This window comes from Haliotis rufescens, unplaced genomic scaffold, assembly GCF_023055435.1.
Source record: "Haliotis rufescens isolate VD_foot unplaced genomic scaffold, xgHalRufe1.0.p SCAF_2, whole genome shotgun sequence".
NCBI classification, from domain to species: Eukaryota; Metazoa; Mollusca; class Gastropoda; order Lepetellida; family Haliotidae; genus Haliotis; species Haliotis rufescens.
In genome coordinates this window covers 59,833,749-59,856,472 of record NW_025963890.1, presented here as the reverse complement: position 1 = coordinate 59,856,472, position 22,724 = coordinate 59,833,749, and the positions used below count along the sequence as shown (strand labels likewise).

At 41.0% G+C, this 22,724-nt stretch overlaps 1 protein-coding gene across 1 annotated transcript in view; it reads left to right on the top strand.

Moving 5' to 3' along the window:
- The first annotated feature begins 7,616 nt into the window (after window positions 1–7,616).
- Window positions 7,617–22,724, top strand: part of LOC124142033 (QRFP-like peptide receptor) — a 95,486-nt gene continuing 80,378 nt past the window's right edge. The window contains exon 1 of the mRNA XM_046510280.2: window positions 7,617–8,351. Coding sequence (XP_046366236.2) covers window positions 7,849–8,351 — 503 coding nt within the window. The 5' untranslated portion in view covers window positions 7,617–7,848. The remainder of the gene's footprint in view (window positions 8,352–22,724) is intronic.

Below are 22,724 nucleotides of genomic sequence, written 5' to 3'. Positions count from 1 at the left end.
ATCACTGCTTTAACTTTCCTACCAGACTTTCTCGTCTTAACTTTGCTATATTTCCAGTAAAAGCGCAGTTGGTACTATCCCCTACATAAATACATTGTGTGAAACCCATTCCTGATGTTACCCGGCGTTATATTACTGCAATACTGCCAATGGCGGCATAATATCATACTCACTCCAGTAGTCATGGTTCACTGATTTGGGACACAAGTACACAAGAAACGTTGTTCCTCTCCCTTATTGCAAAACAGTTGATAGAAAGAGTGCAAACAAGTTGGTCAAACCAATGAAACGATATTATTTTCAACTGAGCCCATATTTCGATCACATGAATCGAAACAAAATGAGTCAATATTTAGCAACTACATGTAGCCATGGCTATTCCGTGGCTTCATGTTGTATAGTGTTTAGTGTTATATAGTATATTACGTTGGTCAGTAATTGTGGGCAACGCAACAAGCATGTGTTGATGACATTCAGTAACCCTGGTCACACACTGTGACTTCCTGATGTGACACACTAGGACAGAACTAGGAACTAAGTCCGTCCCGGAATCACATCGGGCCGTTACGAAACGCGCATGTCGTCACACGTCAAGAAGCGAGCATGTCGCCATTCGTTAAGAAACGAGCATGTCGTCACACGTCAAGAAGCGAGCATGTCGCCATTCGTTAAGAAGCGAGCATGTCACACGTCAAGAAGCGAGCATGTCGCCATTCGTTAAGAAGTTAATATGCCTTCACACGTTAAAAAGTGAACATGTCGTCACATAATAAGTGAGCATGTCATCATACGTTAAGAAACGAGCATGTCGTCATACGTTAAGAAGTGAGGATGTCGTTACACGTTAAGAAGCGAGCATGTCACACGTTGAGAAGTAAGCATGTCACGCGTTAAGAAGGGAACATGTCGTCACACGTTAAGAAGTAACCCCTAACACCAGTAACTTCTTAAAGATTTAATCATGATAATATCATTTCTTAATCCGAGTAGCAAAAACGTTATTTCTTACATTATCAAACAAATTGTGCGAATGACGGGTGGTACCGGTAGGGCAGGGTAGCTCACCCTTTTCGCTGACACCTGATGTCATCACTGATTCTCAATGATCCATTCATATAACTTTCACCGCACTCTTGCCTTTTACGGAGCTTTTGGATAATCGGAGCTGGTTATTCTCTGGCTTTGACGTTTAATGTCTATGAGTGAGTGAGTGAGTTTGGTTTTACGCCGCTTTTAGCAATATTCCACCAATATCACGGCATCTTCACCACGTGGGAAATAAATATATATATTTATATATTTATATATTTCACCGCTATTTTGCCTTTTGTGCTCTATGGAATTTGTTTCCGCTAACAATCGAGATAATCTCTGGCTTCGACGTTGTGTATTATTATTTTTGACTTGTTTATGTATTTGATATCTGATGACATTCCAATATATTAGTGGAGAGTGAGTGAGTATAGTTTTACGCCGCTTTTAGCAATATTTCAGCAATATCACGGCAGGGGACACCAGAAATGGGCTTCACACATTGTACCCATGTCGGGTACCGAACCCGGGTCTTCGGCGTGACGAGCGAACGCTTTAACCACTAGGCTACCCGACCACCCCTTTATGTCTGAGGCCGAATCTTACGTTGTGTCGCTGTTACATGATCAGCGGTTAATCTGAGGATCGGTTGTCCACAATGGATGAGCGCACTCAGAAACGATGAATGTATAACAGACTCCATCTTATGAAGATCCCAAATCATCGGCGCACTGGTGTCAGTTCCACAGCCAAGATCGTCCTGCACACGTTAAACGGCTGATGCTCTCTAGTGTACTGGCCGGATTTCACCAGGGCATGCAGAGCACCGTGTGTAGTTGAAATATTATTGACTGTGACATTAAACCCCATTCGCTCGTCAAACAATTCTATTATTCCAAAGGTCGTGCGACTTCTTTGAATTGATATCCGTTATTATCCGCTGGTGGGATTTGTATTTCTTTGCGGGCGTCTCACCTGACACATTAGTACAGCTATCAAAATATTTCTCGCATAATAAAAAATCACAACGACAGATTATTTCTAAATATGAATGAGACAGAAAATGCACGATTGCTCAATCCGACCTAAAAAAAGAAGACTTATAATTGTCATTGTAGAATCAGAATTACTTTTTGTTTTTTCTCAATTTATTTTTAACAGAAGTATTCCAACTATATTTCTTAATTATATTTCAGAAACATCTCATCTATTTGCCCAGAGAGTGTCTTGTCATTAAGCGCAACCTTGAACGGGCTGCTCTGTTTGGGATTGGACAAATGTCAAGTACAAAACCTCCTGACCCACAATGACACAGCACGAAGAGAACAACGTTTGCTATTTGTACGTTACTTAACGTGAATCCCTCAGTGACATTCACTCCGAGTAGGCAGCGGGAAAGTCAGTGTAAGTATTGTGATTTGCTATGAACGAAATGCCCACTACTATTTCAGCGTAAGATTAACAAGTGCAACGTTGGTAGAGTGAGTGACATTTACCCGCGAATGCTATTACCTTCTGTCGTATCGACACATTTCAATTAAATGGAGTAGAGATATATATTATCAGCTACTTACTTCTCTCGAATAGGAACTGTATCAAACAATAGCCAAATACAAAATTAATTGTCCAAATTACATCATTTATAAATGACTGCAATTACCTACAGTCACATCCACACAGTTCAATTTGATTTGAAACAATGTCCATCTTATCAGCTACTTACATCTGCCGAATATAAAGTGTCAATATAGAATAGCTAAATACGCATTGAATTATAACGAAATGTTGTCAGAATGACACTATGTAACCTTGCGGTATTCTAGATTTACTTATTTTGTAAAAACACAAAAATAAAACGTTGCATGGAAAATGCGTTATGCAACAGTAACAACACACATTGCCTATACCCACAGTATGGTTCTGGTTCATGCATGCAGAGATGACATCAACAGATACACCCACGAGTAACACGGACATATATGTGTACCGCTCCTTACAAAACACAATATCTTTGTTATGTATATCAGATGAAGTAGTTTTAATGGAATTTTATTCTTATAAGCTCCACCTTTCACACACACACACACACGCACACACACGCGCGCGCACACACACGCACACAATCACACACACACACACACACACATACATACATACATACATACATACATACATACATACATACATACGTACATACATACATAAATATTATAATATATATAGTTATATTAAAGCACAGTAAAGATCTAAGTCCATGCATAGAAAACGCACAGTAAAGTTCTATTTCCAACTATCAGTTATGGCCTGATGAGACTCATACGTGATACGAGTTGGAGGCGCTAGCCAATTAAAACTGTGTTCAATCTTACTCCGCTTATTTAATTTTTACCTATATATACGTGTGCGTGTGTGTTGTTGTGTTTTTTTTGGTGTGTGTGTTTGTGTGTGTATATATGTGTGTGTGTGTGTTTGTGTGTATGTGTATGTGTGTTTGTGTGTGCGTGCGTGCGTGCGTGTGTGTGTGTGTGTGTGTGTGCGTGTGTGTGTTTGTTTGTGTATGTGTGTGTGGGTGCGTGTGTGTGTGTGTGTTTGCGTGCGTGCGTGTGTGTGTGCGTGTGTTTGTTTGTGTATGTGTGTGTGTGTGTGTGTGTGTGCGTCTGCGTGTGCGTGTGTTTGTTTGTGTATGTGTGTGTGGGTGCGTGTGTGCGTGCGTGCGTGCGTGCGTGCGTGCGAGTGTATGCGTGTATTCCCTCATATGTTGTTTTCGTTGATCCCTCACATGTAATCATTATTTGTCACAGTTAATACGATCAGGCATCCCCTCACCTCCATTGCCCGAGGTGATATAACTTATGAATATCTCCAACGGAATGATGCCCTCTGCCCCAATACAGCCAAACCGTGATGTTTGTCATCTCAGAATTGAATTCCCATTTTTCTGGAAATTGGAATTAAGTCAGTCTTTTATCGTGGTTTCGCAATAATGATTGCCTCACTGAATAGAGTTGTCGTTCCATGGTAAAAAATACACAAAACATGGAACTTGTTACAGAGTTTTGCATTTGTCGTCCTTAACTGCACTGACAGAATGTCAAACTTTAGACATTTATAACCCACATAATAGATATTAGGGGCACGTCTAACGACTTTCAAAGGGCTAACAGTCTTATTGTACCGTGTCGTAATTGTCATGTGAGAACTTTGCATCTTTTTCGTCGTTTAGTCATCAACATTGGTTTAATACTTCGTACGTCAAACTAGATTGTTTCAGCCTCCAACCTCAAAAAGCCTAAATTAGTGTCCGGCAGTTGTAATCACGTACAGACCTGATTAATTATTCTACTTCAACTCACTGCAGACACCTAAAGTATAATATAACACTGCTACATTCAAAGTTTCTCTGATCAAAATAAATGAGTTTGTTTTATATTGCGAACTTCACTGAATTTCTTAAACGCCAATTTCTCCCCTATTAGGCCCCTGGGAACGGCTAAGGGAAGTCTGCTAAGCTTATTTGTTTTCCAAAGTCTTGACTCGTTTGATCGCCTTCAGAGGAGACATGTAACTGACATAGTTTTACGAAAAAATTCTATGCGTACATTTGACATGAAATTGAAACCTTTTGCAGATTTACTCGAGATTTCACTCCTTTAGTAAACGTAACGTTGTGAATGGCCTTCGTTGTTGTTATAATAGTATGCAGATACATTTCCTTATTTTCTTTTGTAATATGTATTGAACAAGAAGTATAACGACTGCGTACAATATAAAGTAAATCTTACATATATATTCGTTTTTTTTTGTGGGTATTCTGTTTGATTAGCTTACATTATTTCATTGACAGACGGACGCTGCACTCAATAATGTTATATGTGCATCCCTTAATCATAAAACACGACCCGTGAAGATACGGGGTAGAATACGTCTTCAGCAACCCATGCTTACCGTAAAAGGCGACTATGCTTGTCGTAAGAGGCGACTAACGGGATCGGGTGGTCAGGCTCGCTGACTTGGTTGAAGCATGTCATCGATCCCAATTGTGTGGATCGATGCTCATGTTATCAAGCACTGGATATAGCTGGAATATTGCTAAGTGCGGCGTAAAACAAAACCCCAAACCAACACCAAACCAAAAAATACACGGAATCGAACCCGAGTCTTCGGTGTGACGAGGGATCGCTTTCACCACTAGGCTACCCCACCGCTTCACTATACGTGTATTCATCTTCGGAACTCCTTATTCCGGGGTAAAATGGTTTCGCAGAACCATCTGCATTTCTTAAGATTAGACTTATGAGGATCTGATGCTTACATTGTGTGGCGTAGCTGATGACGTGTCCAACCATCAATATACCAGCTCAACTATAGATCCAACTTCCTATATATCAACTCAACTAGAAATCCAACTTACATGTACTACATACCAGCTCACCCATTTATTCAACTTCATACGCACCAGCGCACCTATATGCCCAACGTCATGTACACCAGCTCACATATATATCCAACATGTACGCAAATATATATCCAACTTACATGTACCATATACCAGCTCACCTGTATGTCCAACTTCCTATATATCAGCTTACCTAAATACCAAACTTCCTATATACCAGCTTAACTATATATATACAACTTCCTATGTACCAACTCACATATACATCCAACATGTACTCAAATATATATCCAACTTACATGTACTATATACTAGCTCACCAATATGTCCAACTTCCAATATACGAGCTTACCTAAATACCAAACTTCGAATTCCCATATACCAGCTTACCTATATATATACAACGTCCTATATACCTACTCAAATATATATCCAACTTACATGTACCATATATCAGCTCACCTGTATGCCCATCTTCCTGTACATCACGTATATATATGTGTGTGTGTGTGTGTGTGTGTGTGTGTGTGTGTGTGTGTGTGTGTGTGTGTGTGTGTGTGTGTGTGTGTGTGTGTGTGTGTGTGTGTGCATGCGTGTGCGTGTGTGCATATCCATCTAGACAACAACACAGATTTAGCGAAATGCCTAACAATACAATTATGAACCGAAAACCCATACCATCAACACAGTAACATGCATAGCCAACTACATGCACAACAGCAGCTGCAGTACGGGTATCCGTTAGACAAGTTCTAGCTACGAAAACATTAATTTACTACTTTATGTCTCCCGCCAGCAAGAATATCAACTGGCCGTCCCAAACAAGCTCCAGTAGATGTGTCCATGTAATAGTATAAATAGTAGCCTTCCTAAATACACCTAACACCCCACATTTGCAAAGTGTATGCCTTGATTGCCAACAGCCACCCACCTTCCAATATGATAACGATCGCGACATTCTTGCATATTTATACATCCTGAATAATCAGTAACGTTAACCCAACCAATATCTACAGGTAATTGGTCCTGGAACATTATTTCTATCTATCAATCTATCTGAACTCGTCCACCTAGGAGAGCACGCGCATATAGCTTGCATTGTGACCACACACCTACACATAAACATCCACTCGGTCGAACACGTTGAAGTCATACATCAACACTGGAACCATCATTAACAAATGCCCCGCATCGACGTGTGATGCTTGACTGTTGAATATGCTGAAGCAAGTGAACGAGCCGTTAGGTACGATACGAGCTAAGGCTTGAAACAGTTTTAACGCCTTTCACACGTGTGCGTCTTATTGTGCTCTCGTTGTGCTTGTGTCATTCATTTGTTGGGCCATGAAACTATACACAATGCCGCACATAAGTAGGCCATTTACGGTACACGCGCGAGTGCTATCTTTGCGTAAGGATGAAGTCGAAAAACACCCAGCACGTGTCCCAGGGCGACGGGGCAAGCATCCCATCCGCAGTATTTCAACAATGAAGGTTTATGAGGATTATATTGAGCTTAGCTATGTGTATTGTAGGGTTACATATTTCTCGTGTTAGGTTAACCAATGTAGGTGAAGAGGTATTACTTTGTGAAATGTCCCTACGTTTGCACCCCATATACATGCATATTATAGAATGACCTATAAAAATTAAATACAATATTAAACATCACCAGGCAAGACCTTTATGCGTGTATCACTATAATTGTTTAGAATTCAGTAATGACAGACAGATTAATAAGTCAAAGTTTAATTAGTGACGCTATTAGTTATTAATTAGTTGAAACATATGTAAATTCAGTTATGCACTTAGTTACTTATACAACTGCATTTCAACATTCCTTTTCACAATAAAGACATGGTTTAAAATATTTATATATTTGTATGACACTATGTAAACACGAAACCGAATTTCTAACCAGTTTGCCTTTAGCTATATTCCGCATTTGAACTCAACCCTAACATAGGAAATGATTGTGAATCAGCCTCTGGCACTAGAATCTCTCGCAGCTATCAAAAACTCATATTATCTCTTGCAGATTTTGACTGGTTCGTGCATCGGACATGGTATTTGCCCCTTTTCTACTGCGAGAGAACTCCAGCTCGAGCCACATGTGATTCCCGAATCCACGGGCTAATATTTAGCAGGTGTCGGCGAGAGGCAACCAACCACTCGATAAATAGTTCGCTCGAAACCAGCCATCTACACCGCGCTGATTTTCGATCAGCTCAGTGGCACGTCCCATTCTTTGAAGGGATGCCTATTGTAATGCAGCGTCTTTATCACCACGGAAGCAATACGGGAATATGTTCACTGGTGTGATGTAGAAGCTTGCGATCTCTAGCACTTGGAAACTTTTGTAATAGTGATCGACTTGTGGAATGTCACGTACTTCTCTCGTTTTACGCAGTTAAAGTAAAATGTTTAATACGAGCGGAAATTCCGAAATTGCCATGATGAACGGAACAGATTGGAAAACCCCAGGAGTTAATTCAACTTTAACTAACTTGAGTTCTGTGTTTGTTGATGATCCTGATATACCTATGTTGGACCCATTTGGTGACTACTCTCTGTACTATGAGGGTGATATAGAGAATTTGAAGAAGCCATGGCTCCAAGAACCCCACTTTATTCCAACTGTATCCGTCTATGGCATCGCTTTTTTAATAGGATTAATTGGTAATTCATTGGTAATATTTGCAATGGTGGGCGACCGTAAATCTCGGAGTGTTACAGCATCGTTTATGGTGAGTTTGGCCGTGGCGGATCTTCTATTTCTCTTGGTCTGTGTTCCCTTTGAAACATCCAGGTACTTTATAGGACATTGGGAGATTGGACCCATACTCTGCAAACTTTCTGGTACGGTGGAGATGGTATCAGCCCTAGCATCTATACTCAATCTAACAGCTGTCAGCATTGAAAGGTAAGTAGATTCGTTATATATACAAGAGCGTGTACATGATAATGTGTAATTATTTATTGAAACTCAATAGGTGAAATATGTGTATGTCAATAACAGTAAATTAAGAACGTGTTTGTGAAGTGATGATGATGACGATACCGATAAGATGATGAAGATGATGAAGATGATGATTTGTTTGGATGGAGAGTTTGGCGACTTAGTTTATTGCGTTTCATTATACTCCAACGGCGTGGATTGTTACTCTTAATATCAATCACTGGTTTATCTGTTCCATACTCGAATATTTTACAGGCCATATCATGGGGATTATTGCTGACTTTAACAACAGACAAATAAAGATAAATAATGTACATAGGTTTTAAGGACAGTATATTAATAACAAGTAATAACTAATAATAACAATGTTATAACAAGTGATATAACAAAAAACTGCGAAATATGATTGCAGTCAGAATTGCACTTGTCTTGCGGGAATATTCAGCACAAGTGTTATGCCTAATGATCAATAACCTTTAGCATTCTATTTTTTACCTGTATAACAATGTTTTATCTTGTCATCAGCTACTGTGGTGAAACGCAAGCAGTAGGGACTATCTAATTCTCTACACAACATGAAAACATAACCTTTCTAACTGGCAGTGCAGTGTCAATATAATTGCTCAAATAATGTTGAATCAGATATAGATTACCCAGATAACTGGATATATATTGGCTGTCGTACGTAAACGTTATACTGAAAAAAGAGTTTTTTTATTGTTTAGACGCAGTTATTGACCGGAGAACGCCAAGCCTGGTCAACAGATGTGGGTGGCGTGGGTTTTTAAATGTGGATTGTGGCCTCTGCTAGCAGAGTCAGGCTGATAAATGATAAGATAAGAAGAGAATGATAAAGTAGATTCGTATATCAAGATAATGGAATGATCAGGATGGCACCGCAAAAAAATCGATTGTTAGTCCAATTAATGAAATTTTAATTTCAAGTCGTTAGTTATGGCGTGATGTTTAAAGGGCAATGCGTCCTTGAGATGCATATCATGGGTTTGAGAAACGGGGTCCAATTTAAAAGACATGTACATGTGGCATTTAGGAAAGGACATATACATGTCCGCCCATCGTTTATGGTTTGGTTTGATGAAGAGTTTGTTTATATGCCTTGATTGCAAAATAATTGCCTTTTGGCTTCAACGCAATTGAACAATAATCGCGAGGGTAAAACGTACAGGTGGATAGTCTTGGGTTGATATTGGTTTGACATTTTTCTTGTACCTGTGCTGACTTGAAACCTCCGTGTGGGCAAAGTCTGGTAGTGTGTACATAGCCGTCACACCAGCCCGTGTCATTACGCGAAGGGATTCCTTCATTGCACAGGGGTGGAAACTAATGAATTGCAACCTGATTTATGTGATTGAAGCGTGTGATTGCTAATACTGTCTTATATTGATGAAGACTCGTGTCAGGTGTACCTTACTCGTAAAAAGACATCAATCAATCCCAAGCCTTAGACCCCTCTGAAGATCCGGTTGGAATTGGTCTTCAGCAACCCATGCTGGTCGTAATTAAGACGCGACTATCGGAATCGGGTGGTCAGGCGCCCTGACCTGGTTGATGCATGTCATCGTATCCCCATTCTTCGATCGATGCTCATTATGTCAATCACTGGATTGAGATTCGATTATTTACAGGCCGCCGTCATATTACTGGAATATTGCTGAGTGCGACGTTACACAACAAACAAACAAACAAACTAAGAAACCCAGGCCTAAAGAATAAGAGAACAGGTATATAACGTCATGTCTGTTTGTTTCTTGTACATCTCAGCCAGCAGCAGTCCAGCCAAATCACAACGGCTTGTAAATAATCGAGTCTGTTCCAGACAAATCAGTGAATGATCTTATAAGCAACCTGTTCCGCTGACGGGGTACGACGGCATGGGATTATTTGTAGGTGGCAAGCTCCAAAACATTACAAGTTCCGAGTATGTAATATGAAACTGCATACTAATATATGAACTAATATGGCATGTTAAATTCACATTAACTTGCTACATTATTATTATGTCTATAAATATTTGTTCGATATCAATGAAAAATCAGCGCGAAGCTTGCAGTTAAAGTGAAGGTCCGTCAAGGGTTCAAACTCCCATGTGGGCGCAACGTGTGTAACCTGTTCTCTGTGGCCCTATTCGTGGTACAGCTGGACGTATCTAAAAGAACGATAAAAATCCTATCATTGACTCACTTATTGATAATTGTGCTAACAATGTACATGTATAATGAGGGGACATCGATATTTTCAAATACTGTTTATTCGGAGTCCTATGTACGTTTATATAATGTCACAACTGTACGTATATATTTAAAGTATATTCAGCAATCTATCATCTTCTAGAAGCTTTCAGTGGCGATTGTGTAGCTTAATGGTAAAATGTTTAGTTCATCCCTCCAGATTCTATGTTATAAATAGGCTACTTAACAGAAGTCGGTGTTGACAAACCCAGGTTCATAATCGGACCGAATCTAGGATGCTAACTTACGTATGTGTTCATGTCCTTACTCTGCTAAAGGACAAAAGTATGCGCAGCGAGTTGCTACCGTATCTGAGAGAGGCTTTAATTAGCGATAACCCAACACACATGAATACATTTCGTTAATATCGTTTTGAAGGGATCGCACTTGGAGATAACCAATGGTTCGAGACAGATGAGATAATAAGAACATAACTGTGATATGTAGTTCAAATGATCGTAAAAATTGTTATAGAGTCGAATCTGTGTTCTACATAAGTCTCGAATTGTCCAACGTTAATGGCTCGAAGTTGCTTCTGTTGAAGATGTCACCCAAACACCTTTGGCCTACAGTTACAGCAGAGGATAAATGACAATGCTAACGGAAACAACTGTAATTAATATATATTGGTTGGTTTGTTGTTTAACGCCGCACTCAGCAATATTCCAGCTTTATGACGGCGGTCTGTAAATAATCGAGTCTGGACCAGACAATCCAGTGATTGATATCATGAGCATCGATCTACGCAATTGGGATCGATGACATGCTTCAACCAAGTCAGCGTGACTGACCACCCGATCCCGTTAGTCGCCTCTTACGACAAGCATAGTCGCCTTTTACGCCAAGCATGGGATGCTGAAGACCTATTCTACCCCGGATCTTCACGGGTCTAATATATGTAATCAGTCCTGGCAATACATCGCCTGTGTACTAAGCAATATATATGTTCATTAATATTTAATCATTTTCTATTTTCTAGGATAATATAAGTTACATTCGACAAAGCGTTGCATTTTTATCGGCTATTAATTCCAGCGACTTGTGGAGGATAACATAAATGATTAATTTTAAAGCCATGACTACAATGACAGGCGATTACCATATCGACTTACCACGTATCAGTCATCATGACGTGTTGACCTTCTTGATATTTTACTTCATTTCAATGTAACACATTAAGTTAAACTCAATGACAAAAAGCACGTTACTTTCTGAAAACCATGTCCTCGTGTAATTACATTACAAGATAATACAACTACGACACTGATGTCTCGCGAGATTTGTAATATCACGCTTTGATCACATCCATCTCGAAATGTAGATTGGCGTTATTTCGCTTTGTTTTGCATAATACATGTATGTATAACTGCGTATCTGCAACTTTCCCAACTTATATAGGAGCTTCGTAGCATTTGGAACTAGTTTAAAAGAATATCCACACATTCTAGACCTAAAACACGGAAATTATGACGCGGGCGTGTGCATCATGATTTTAGGTCTCAGAATTTTCCTGATGGAAACAAGTTAATCCTGCTTCGTCTTGAAGGCAGCAGGTCAAAGTACCTCTTCTTTGGTGTGTTATATTATATACCAGGGAGCACGGGTGGCCCAGCCGTCTAAGGCGACGCGAATCGCTGTGCAGAGTTGTGTCCCTTGGACACGCGAGAAACCTATGATTGTGGGTTCGAATCCCGCTTCGCCCCGATTATGTTTCTAGGTTTGTCAGCACCATACCCGTGCTCGTGGGTTTCACCGAAGTGGTTAACGTCTGAGACCTGCATCAGCTCGGGCTTTCCCCCAATATTAAGCCGACACGCCGTGAAATGACTGGAATACTGTTAAAAGTGGCGTTAAACCCAACGCACTCACTCACTGTTATATACCTGAAATATAGTTTTAAAAGTAAGTGTATAGCAATTCAACACAGACCCTTGGTTACGATTCTCGGTACAAATGTTTAATAACTGATACTGCCCAGGGCCCTATTGCACAAAGCGATCTTAGCGCTAAGACGATCGTTACTCCAATGCTTTAACATAGGCTTACAATAGTCGTAGCGCTAAGATCGCTTTGTGCAATTGGGCCCAGGGATGTAAGAAAACAAATGGGATGCACACTGATCCAATGACTTAGGTGATAACCCGGCGTCAGATGTAAATGTGAGATAGTGAATTGTATGTATTATTAGTAGTAATAGTAGCAGCAGTAGCAGCAATACTATATACTTTCATTAGAAATATTCAATAATAAATAATAATAATGACCTGTGCATAATATACTGATAGAATATTATGTTTTACATTAACAAACATTACAACGTGAGGAAAAACACTGCACCACATTATAGTAGCTGACAAGGCCCCGCCTGTATAACAGTGAGTAGATCGAGTTAAATAGTCTGTCTTACAGACCCTGATACAAATATATATCAAATACAGCCCATGCAAGTCTATAATGTTTGGCAAGTCTAGATCACTGCAGTATCAGTGAATGAAAATGAAGAGAGTCACTGGGCTCCTTTTTATTATATTTTTATTAAGATAACTGAACAACTGTTTTTTTATGTTACAGTACGATATGTTCATTTCAGAGACTAGATTTTAGTCTACGAGTTAAACTACAATCCCGAGGAGGTCTACAGATAGCAGTGTCGTAGCGCAGTGGTTCAGTAGTGCGCATGGCGCTAGCAGGACCCTGGTTTGATCGCTACGTGAGGACAGAGTGTTAACCCGTTATTTGTGTCCCCTGTCGCGATAATACCAGAATATTGACACAAACGTCGTAAAACCATATTTCTTCACTTAAACTCAGGTATTCCGAAAAATCGGTTTCTCCATGAACGCCGGGGGCACGGGTGGCCTAGTCATCAATTCGTTGTGTCCCTCAGGAGGGCCAGAAAGCTCTGTTCGTGGGTTCGAACACCAGATTCGTATACTTCTAGATCTGTCAGAACGTCTAATACCTGCATCACGTCAGCCTTTCCTCTCAGACCAAGCAGACACGCCGTGATATAACTGAAATATTTCTCAAAGCGACGTCAAAACCAAATTTACCCACTCACTCACGCATGCAACGGCACTATGACCTCATATGATATTGCACTCTGTATATCTGACGTTGAGTGTAGTATCTGGGTTCCAGGTCCACTGATATCTCATTGCATCCTCCATCTCAGTTGGATTCTTCCATGTACAGTGGAACCTCGTGTGTCCGGACCCCGTTAATCAGGCAGCTCCTCCTCCCTGACAATCATCTTGGTGACATCTATATATATTCAAAGGAATATTATATAATTTAATTAAATATGAATTTGTTTAGCGCCCACAATCGCTTATAAATTTACCTCATTACCATGATTTCGTTAAATCGGAAACGTGTTAATCCGGACGATTTCACTTGGTACGGTACCGTCCGGATTAAAAGGTTTCCCTGCATTCATATTCTATTTCTTGTCTGTAGGTAATTATGTACAAACACGTGAATCGCAAACACAACATTATTACGAGTCTCATACACTTCTGTGAGTCTCGCATGAGTGCAAAATTGAAACAAAATCGTTTACGAATAATGTGAAAGTATTCTTGACTCCAAGTTTCTTTTGTCGCCTACAACTTTGAGCCAACGTGAATCGATTTACTAATGGTACAATGTGGGATGTAAAATCAGGAATTCGTCGACCAGCGCAACGCCATTCGCCATCGCCATGTAGTGTCGTATCATTCATGAATCTTTAATTGTTACGAATACCAACACATTATCCTTCTGTTGATCTAGTTAGGTAATGTAATCAGGGTCAATAAAAATGAATATCTCACTATATTGATAGCCGCCATTAAAATGGTTGAGGCGGATTGCTCGAGACGGATATAGATTCAACACCCTTGTACGATAGTCACACCCGTTATTGCCGATGCTTCAATCTAATTGTTATACATGCATTTGTTATGTATGCTGTACTGGGCGAGTTACAAACTGTTCGAATAATAGAGCACTGTCTGTCTCGTTTTTGTCATTATATGAATAAAAGCGACAAAACCCTTTCCATATTCATAAGAATTCTGAGCCAAATGCAGAGTCGACATTGCGATTCCGACTGTCATGAGCATGCATTGTGTTTATGAATCACTATCGAATGGTGATGATATCAGGTGTTCGCGGAAAAGTGTGCTTATCCTGCCCCACAAGTAGCAGCTGACACAAACACATGCAAAGCCAAAAGCAGAGTCGGTAGAACGATTCCAACGATGTCGTGAGCATGTGTTTATGAATCACTGGTATCAAATAGTGATGATGAGGCAAAAAGTGAGCGTATCCTGCACCACCGTTGGCTAGCGTCATAAACACATGCAAAGGCACGGAACATATGGTACAAGTCAAAATAGATAATAGCATCGGTAATAGCATATCAGACATAATTTTTGTCACTGATGCGTCAAATTTGGAAATATACTCCATATGTCATAAACACATGCAACGGCACGGAACATATGGCACAAGTCAAAATAGGTAATAGCATCGGTAATAGCATATCAGACATCATTTTTGTCACTGATGCGTCAAATTTGGAAATATACTCCATATGTCATAAACACATGCAAAGGCACGGAACATATGGTACAAGTCAAAATTGGTTATAGCATCGGTAATAGCATATCAGACATCATTTTTGTCACTGATGCGTCAAATTTGGAAATATACTCCAAGAGTCGTATGATGCTCTTTGAAATCTGTTTCTGTCTGAGTCGTATATCCATACAAAACTGCGGTATGGTATCGCAGTGGGCAAGCATTCTAAAACCAACATTAGTTCGAACTTGTACAATCAGCCAGACATGCATGCATGATGATTAATAAGTGAAATAATCTTGAACGCGACGTTAAACCCCATATCACCTCTGGAAACTGCGTCCACAATACACAATGGATATTGTTCAACAACATTACTGTTAAGCACCGTTCTCAGTCTTTTAGATAAGACTTCAGACTTGTACATGAAGGGAAAATGTCATACTCATCCCTGCAAAACAGATGAATATTTGTACACGTGCATCCATGGGAGACAATCTGTGCCCAGAGAGTCATTATACCGCCATATCGTTGTGTGCTCAAGCGAAGTTGGATCAAGATTTCATAGGATGAACATTATGGGAGTTATATGAAGAATAATGAAATTTAAAACAAACAAACTAGATTCCACATGACTCTTGGAACACCATGGATACCAGCACCGTCACAAGTGGAATGCGGAAAAACAATGATTGTTTTTACATTTTGAACTTTTTATCGCCACTTTTATTGATGTTTTGGGTGGGATACATCACATTACTCTTCCTTTTCTCAAGAATGGTTAAGTTTTACAAGGTTATATACTTTCCACATTATTAAATACCAATGGCTCAGATTCAATAGGGAGTAATGCGGCAGAATAAGTTACCAGTTCCCTATGCTGACTGTGATGGTCACCATGTACGATGCAATATTGAATCACCTGATAATACGAACCCTTCTTCACCTGTAGGGGGGGGGGGGGGGGGGGGGGGGGGGGGGGTAAAAAAGGTCTTCAGCGACCCATGCTTGCCGTAAAAGGCGACTATGCTTGTCGTAAAAGGCGACTAACGGGATCGGGTGGTCAGGCTTGCTGACTTGGTTGATGCATGTCATCGATCTCAATTGCGTGGACCGATGCTCATGATATCAATCACTGGATTGTCTGGTCCAGACTCGATTATTTACAGACCGCCGTAGTATAGCTGGAATATTGCTGAGTGTGGCGTTAAACAACAAACCAACCAAACCAAATCACCTGTAGGGAGTCCGGTGCTGAATAGGCCCCCAGCACCCCGTGCTTGTCGGAATAGTTGAATAAAATGAGGACCGGATGGTCACAATGTGTGAACCGTCATGGATCAGTCTCCAAATGCATGTAACCGTTCTCTGCTGGCGTAGATCGTTGCCTTGGCCCCTAATCACATGCTGGTTTCAGATTCGATTTTTTTTCAGCCCGTTGTGAGAAGAATGAAAAGTTGCTTACTACCATAAAAAGGTATGACACAAAATGACGTAGTTTAGATAACAGGGTGGCCATCAGAAAATGGGCCACGATTTTAAAAGATTTAGATTTGGGATTAATTTTACTTTAATACCGTGTACTGACGTCTTCACATGCCTTGTCAAGTTAATATTTAAGCATAAGAAGATTATTCAACATCATCAGCTTATTAAAAGTCGTTATAAGCTTTATTATCAAAACTAAATTATTACGATTCACATTTTTTAAGTGGGCGTTACACCTACAATGACACTGTAAATAGATAGCACATGCCGCTGGTATGTATCCTCCACCTAATTGACCTTAAGCTGGCAATATGTGTCTGAGTGTATCAAGATGCTTTTCCGAGTCAGCAGAATTTAGTCCGAAAACTTTGGCTTGCTGGAGGGTCACAGCGGACATGTTGCATCGGGATACAGATCGACCTTGAGATTTGCTTGTTTAACTGAATTACGGTAGAAGACATATGTATTCTGTCGCATATCTGTACATCCTATCTGATAAAGCGTGAAACCTGGTAAAAATCAATGAACATATGAACTGCACAGCGTGCGTGACCGACAAAAACAACTGAATGAATGGCATGAAGGAGTGATTATGATTTCAGTCGTGCATATCAAAATCTGTTGTGTCCACCGTGTTGAGCGATACATGCACGACACCTTGATGGTATATTGTGGATTAACTTGCGTATGGTTGCCCTTGGTATTGTCTGCCATTCCGCCTGAAGAGCTACCCCGAGTTGGCGGGTGCTTTGTCTCTGGCGTCCAGTCCAATAGGGACAAGCCAGGGGACTTAACGGGCCAGTCCAATGTCCGCGTGCCTTCTCGTCGAAGATACACGGTGACGACTTGGGCCCGATGTGGTCTGGCATTGTCATCTTGCAGTTCAAAATTTCTGTCGATTATTCTTACGAATGGTACGACAGGACGCCTTTCGTCAATATATCACTGTCCAGTCAAATGTCCATAAATAATAGTGAGTTTTGATTTTACGCCGCTTTTAGCAATATTCCAGCAATATCATGGCGGGGGACACCAGAAATGGGCTTCACACATTGTACCCATGTCGGGAATCGAACCCGGGTCTTCGGCGTGACGAGCGAACGCTTTAACCACTAGGCTACCCGACCGCCCCTCATAAATAATAACTAAATCAGCTCGACTGTCATGTGTGATATCGTCCCCCACCATGACACTACCGCCTCCTAACTGATCATGGTCTAGAACTGCCGCCTTGGCATACCGCTAATTCTGTGAAGGAGGCAACGCCTTGATTCGTCTGTAAACGCGGTGTAACGCCACGGGCGCACATACCATCCCTAGTGTTGCCAATCATTGCTGCATTCGGTCAGCTGTTAGGGTCACACAATGACGAAATTACACTTTTTGACCTGCCAAACATTCGGGCATCTTAACCACAATTCGCCATTTTGTCTGTTCATTGAGATACTGTCTCGGGGGCATTTTTAAGCGTATTCTCAACTCAATTGCATTTGTGATTGTGAGTTCGCCTCAAGCGCGCACACTTTGGCTCTATGTGCACGTGCACCACGTGCTGTTCATGCATGATGTGAAATTTCATTGTGATTAGACGTTACTTGCAGTTGCAACGCCAAAGCATTGAGAATGTAAACCTCAACGTCAGCAACATTCAAATCCTCAGTTCCCTTACTTTTTGTCGGTAGTATATATATGCAGATATTTATATATATTACCAGATCATGGATGCAGATGCTGCTTGTTTGCTATCATGGTGTATGTGTTTCTAACTTTTTGTCTCAAGGATAGCCATGTTTACAATACACAGGAATCCCAAATGTCAATTCTGATAACTTAGGTTTATATGCCATATGTTTATACATACCGAATACCTCCTTTTTGTACAAATATATGTACGATAAACAATAGTACATTTATGTACTTCCTCTTTTGAAGGGGGCACGGGTGGCCCAATCGTCTAAAGGCGCCGCGATTCGCTGTGCAGTGCAGCGTCCCTTGGACACGCCAGAAAACCTATGATTGTGGGTTCGAATCCCGGTTCGCCCTGATTATGTTTCTAGGTTTGCAGCACCATACCCGTGCTGGTGGGTTTCACCGAATCGGTAAACGTCCGAGACCTGCATCACTTCGGGCTTTTCTCCCACATTAAACTGACACGCCGTGATTTAACTGGAATAATGTTAAAAGCGGCGTTAAACCCAACTCGCTCCCGTTTTGAAAGACGATGTCCATCTTCAAGTGAATCCTCTATTATCCAGAGTATCATATTTCCACATCTCATTCTCTGACAGTGTGTAATTGGGCCTTCTTAAATGTTGTGAGAATTGCTGGTTGCAGTTTAGACAAGTTTTGTACTTGACCCTGGACCCTGGAATATGTCTCTTTAGATGGATTGATATGAAGCAGAAACCATTAATGATAGTCACATCCGTGAAGATTAGAGGTAGAATAGGTCTTCAGCAACCCATGCTTGCCGTTAAAGGCGACTATGCTTGTCGTAAAAGGCGACTAAGGGGATCGGGTGGTCAGAGTCGCTGACTTAGTTGATTCATGTCATCAATTCCAATTGCGTGGATCGATGCTCTTGATGTCAATCAGTGGATTTTCTGGTCCAGACTAGATTATTTGCAGGCCGTCGCCATATAGCTGGAATATGGCTGAGTACAGCGTTAAACAACAAACAAACAAACAAACAAACAAACAAACAAACAAAATGATAGTCACAAGCCCCAGACAGGTAAATATTATTCCACGAGGGACATTAACGTGATGTATAATGGGAAGCTCGTTTAATATCCTATGAATTTGATCTTTTCTTTAATTGGCTTTAGTGTTCTCAAATGACGGTCTTGGAGCTGATAGACCGCCTCCGTGGTCTAGTGGTAGAGCGTCCGCCCGGAGAGCGGAAGGTCCGGTGTTCGATCACTGTCCGCGTCATACCAAAAGACGTCAAAAGATGGTACTTGTTGTTACCCTGTCTGACGCTCGGCATTAAGGGGCTAAAACAAGGACTGGTCGGCTCGGAGTCAGTATACTGTGTCTGAGTGGGGTATTTATGTTAAACTGCGGCATGGTATCTCAGTGTGCTTGCACTATAAATCGGCAACAGTCCGGGCTGGTACAAGCAGCCACACACACACACACACACACACACACACACACACACACACACACACACACACACACACACACACACACACGCTATATAAGTGCACTAATCTTGGACGCGACGTTAAACCCAATTTCACCTCACCTTGGAGCTGATAGGAAAAGGCTATCTCTGGACGGTTAAAGGAGACGGCCAGTGTTGTTCATCATGGTTCTAAAACCAGAAATTATTGAAATATATGAAATCAATCCCGATATTTCAATATAAGCGTACAAGTGGTGCGCACGTACACTACAAACCATTCCTTATGAGTATATGGACGATGTATGACTACTATCACTGTTCGACAGAACCCGATACATCAGGCAGTGTTGACCTACGGAGACTATGGTGTAGGGTATTAAAATCCATATGAGGAGCAGCTGTGACAGGATGCGATGTCAGCCGGCGACACCCTTGTGGATTAGTCCTGGCGTCTGGATAGGAAATGGAACACATGCTTCCATCCGGGTGTTTCTTGCAATTAGTATTTATCTTAATGCACTGTGTGCGTTGACTAGTTCTACAATATAGTGAGTGAGTCAGTACATGTATGGTTTCCTCCGCTGTAAAAATATTCCAGAAATATCACGGCGGGGGACACCAGAAATGGGCTTCACACATTGTACCCATGTCGGGAATCGAACCCGGATTTTGGCGTGACGATCGAGTTCTACAAGATAATTACAACGAGAATATGTTGGATTGAATTTGTTGACAGTAAAAGTAATATTTATTTGTTTGTTTGTTGATTAACGCCGCTATGAGCAATATTCCAGCTATATGACGGAGGTCTGTAAATAATCGAGTCTGGACCAGACAATCCAGTGATTGACACCACGCGCAATTGGGATACGATGACATTCATCAACCAAGTCAGCGAGCCTGACCACCCGATCCCGTTAGTCGCCTCTTATGACAAGCATAGTCGCCTTTTACGACAAGCATGGGTTGCTGAAGACCTATTCTAACCCGGATCGTCACGTGTCACGGCAAGTATGGGTTGCTGAAGACCTATTCTACCCCGGATCTTAACGGATCACGGCAAGAATGGGTTGCTGAAGACCTATTCTACCCCGGATCTTCACGGGTCACGGGAAGTATGGGTTGCTGAAGACCTGTTCTACCCCGGATCTTCACGGGTCAGGGCAAGTATGGGTTGCTGAAGACCTGTTCTACCCCGGATCTTCACGGGTCACGGCAAGTATGGGTTGCTGAAGACCTGTTCTACCCCGGATCTTCACGGGTCACGGCAAGTATGGGTTGCTGAAGACCTGTTGATGTGGTAATAAGACGGATCATGTTATTACATTTGACGTAACTGGAGAATCATTGTCCTTCTCATCGACGACAAATCTGCATTCCAGCTTTAATTAGTTCGTTTGTTCTGAAGCCGCTTTGAGCAGTTGTGTCAAATACATCACTCCGTTTCGGCCTACGGTCTAAGGAAACGCTGATCACAACCGTTTACCACTAAGATGAAAAAGATATGAGGCTAGCCTGGGATTCGAACACATGATCTGCGGATCATTAAACAGCGAACGGCAAAGTCGTTCATGGTCAGCATACTGTAACCAAAAGTCTTCGGGACAATTTTATTTCTAAGATCGATGTGTTTTGAGGTTGATGAGAGTGAATGTGGTTGTTCACATCATCACAACTACTGCTTGGCACAGGCTCAGCTGCCATTTGTATACAATAACATACATACAGTAAGGTCACACATGGTCTTCCCAAATCTGTGTAGATATGCCTCTATTATCACTATATGGCTGAAATAATGCCGATGCGACATTAAGTTTTAATTCACTTAGATTCGTCTATAATAGATGCCTAAATCCGATGATTGCAGTGTTCGTCCTGTTTATATTTCTTGGTTTTTCACTACCAAACCCGCGCTCGTAGGTTTCATAAAAGTGGTAAACAAATATCACCTGCATCACTTCAGCCTTTTCGCCATCAGCAAGCTGACACGCCATTATATGAAGGAAACACGTGTACAGTCAAAAGCGGCGGTAAACCAAACTCGCCTGTTTTCATTTCTGGATGATAAACACGTTATATGCTATGAGGTATTCATACTCGTTTCCCTGTCATATAAGACATGCGTCTAACCCAACTGGAAGCGACCAATGTCAAGAAAATGCCTTTTTCACGTCATGTGAGCGAAGGTTGGGGTCATTCATTCTACAGCTGACTAGAAAATAGCCCGGGAAATAGTTTTCTCTGGAATAATTGGAGGTGACGACATTTTCAAAGTGCAGCATTAATGTTATCAAAATGTGCAAGTGTATGGTAATGAGTCGACATACTTCATTTTGATATTTCAAACTAACTGAATAATATATAACTGTAACGATATAGTGGGCAGTTGGATGTAATCTGTCATCATATTATCCGAGGTTTACACGCATGGTGTGGGATTGATACGCCGAGTGATATCGTCTAGTTTAAAAGCGGCGCCAGACCCAACTCACTCACACCCTTACTCACCGTAGTGAACTTTCATAAAGGATCAATAGATTAAAATACTAGAATATGTATGTGTATATAAAAAGTAAAATGGGATCTAAGTGAATGGTTATATGGCCGCAATTTTCAACAATATTTTGCCTTTTGCGAACAGTGAATCTGTTTCGGCAGGTAATAGAGACTTATTATTCTCCGCGTTGGCGTTTTATGTTATATAGAGAAAACATTTGTCTGGAATCCACCTAGCGTCTACTCAACCTGTCTACTTCTGGTGAGTTAGCTTGCGATGTCGCCCTTCCTCCTGGCTTGAGAAGATGTAAGAGAGAACTTGGGAACAACAGAGTTCCTCAATGTGTCACATGTACGAATAGTGGTAGACACCAGTGGCATTACATCACCATCATTGAAATTTAAGAT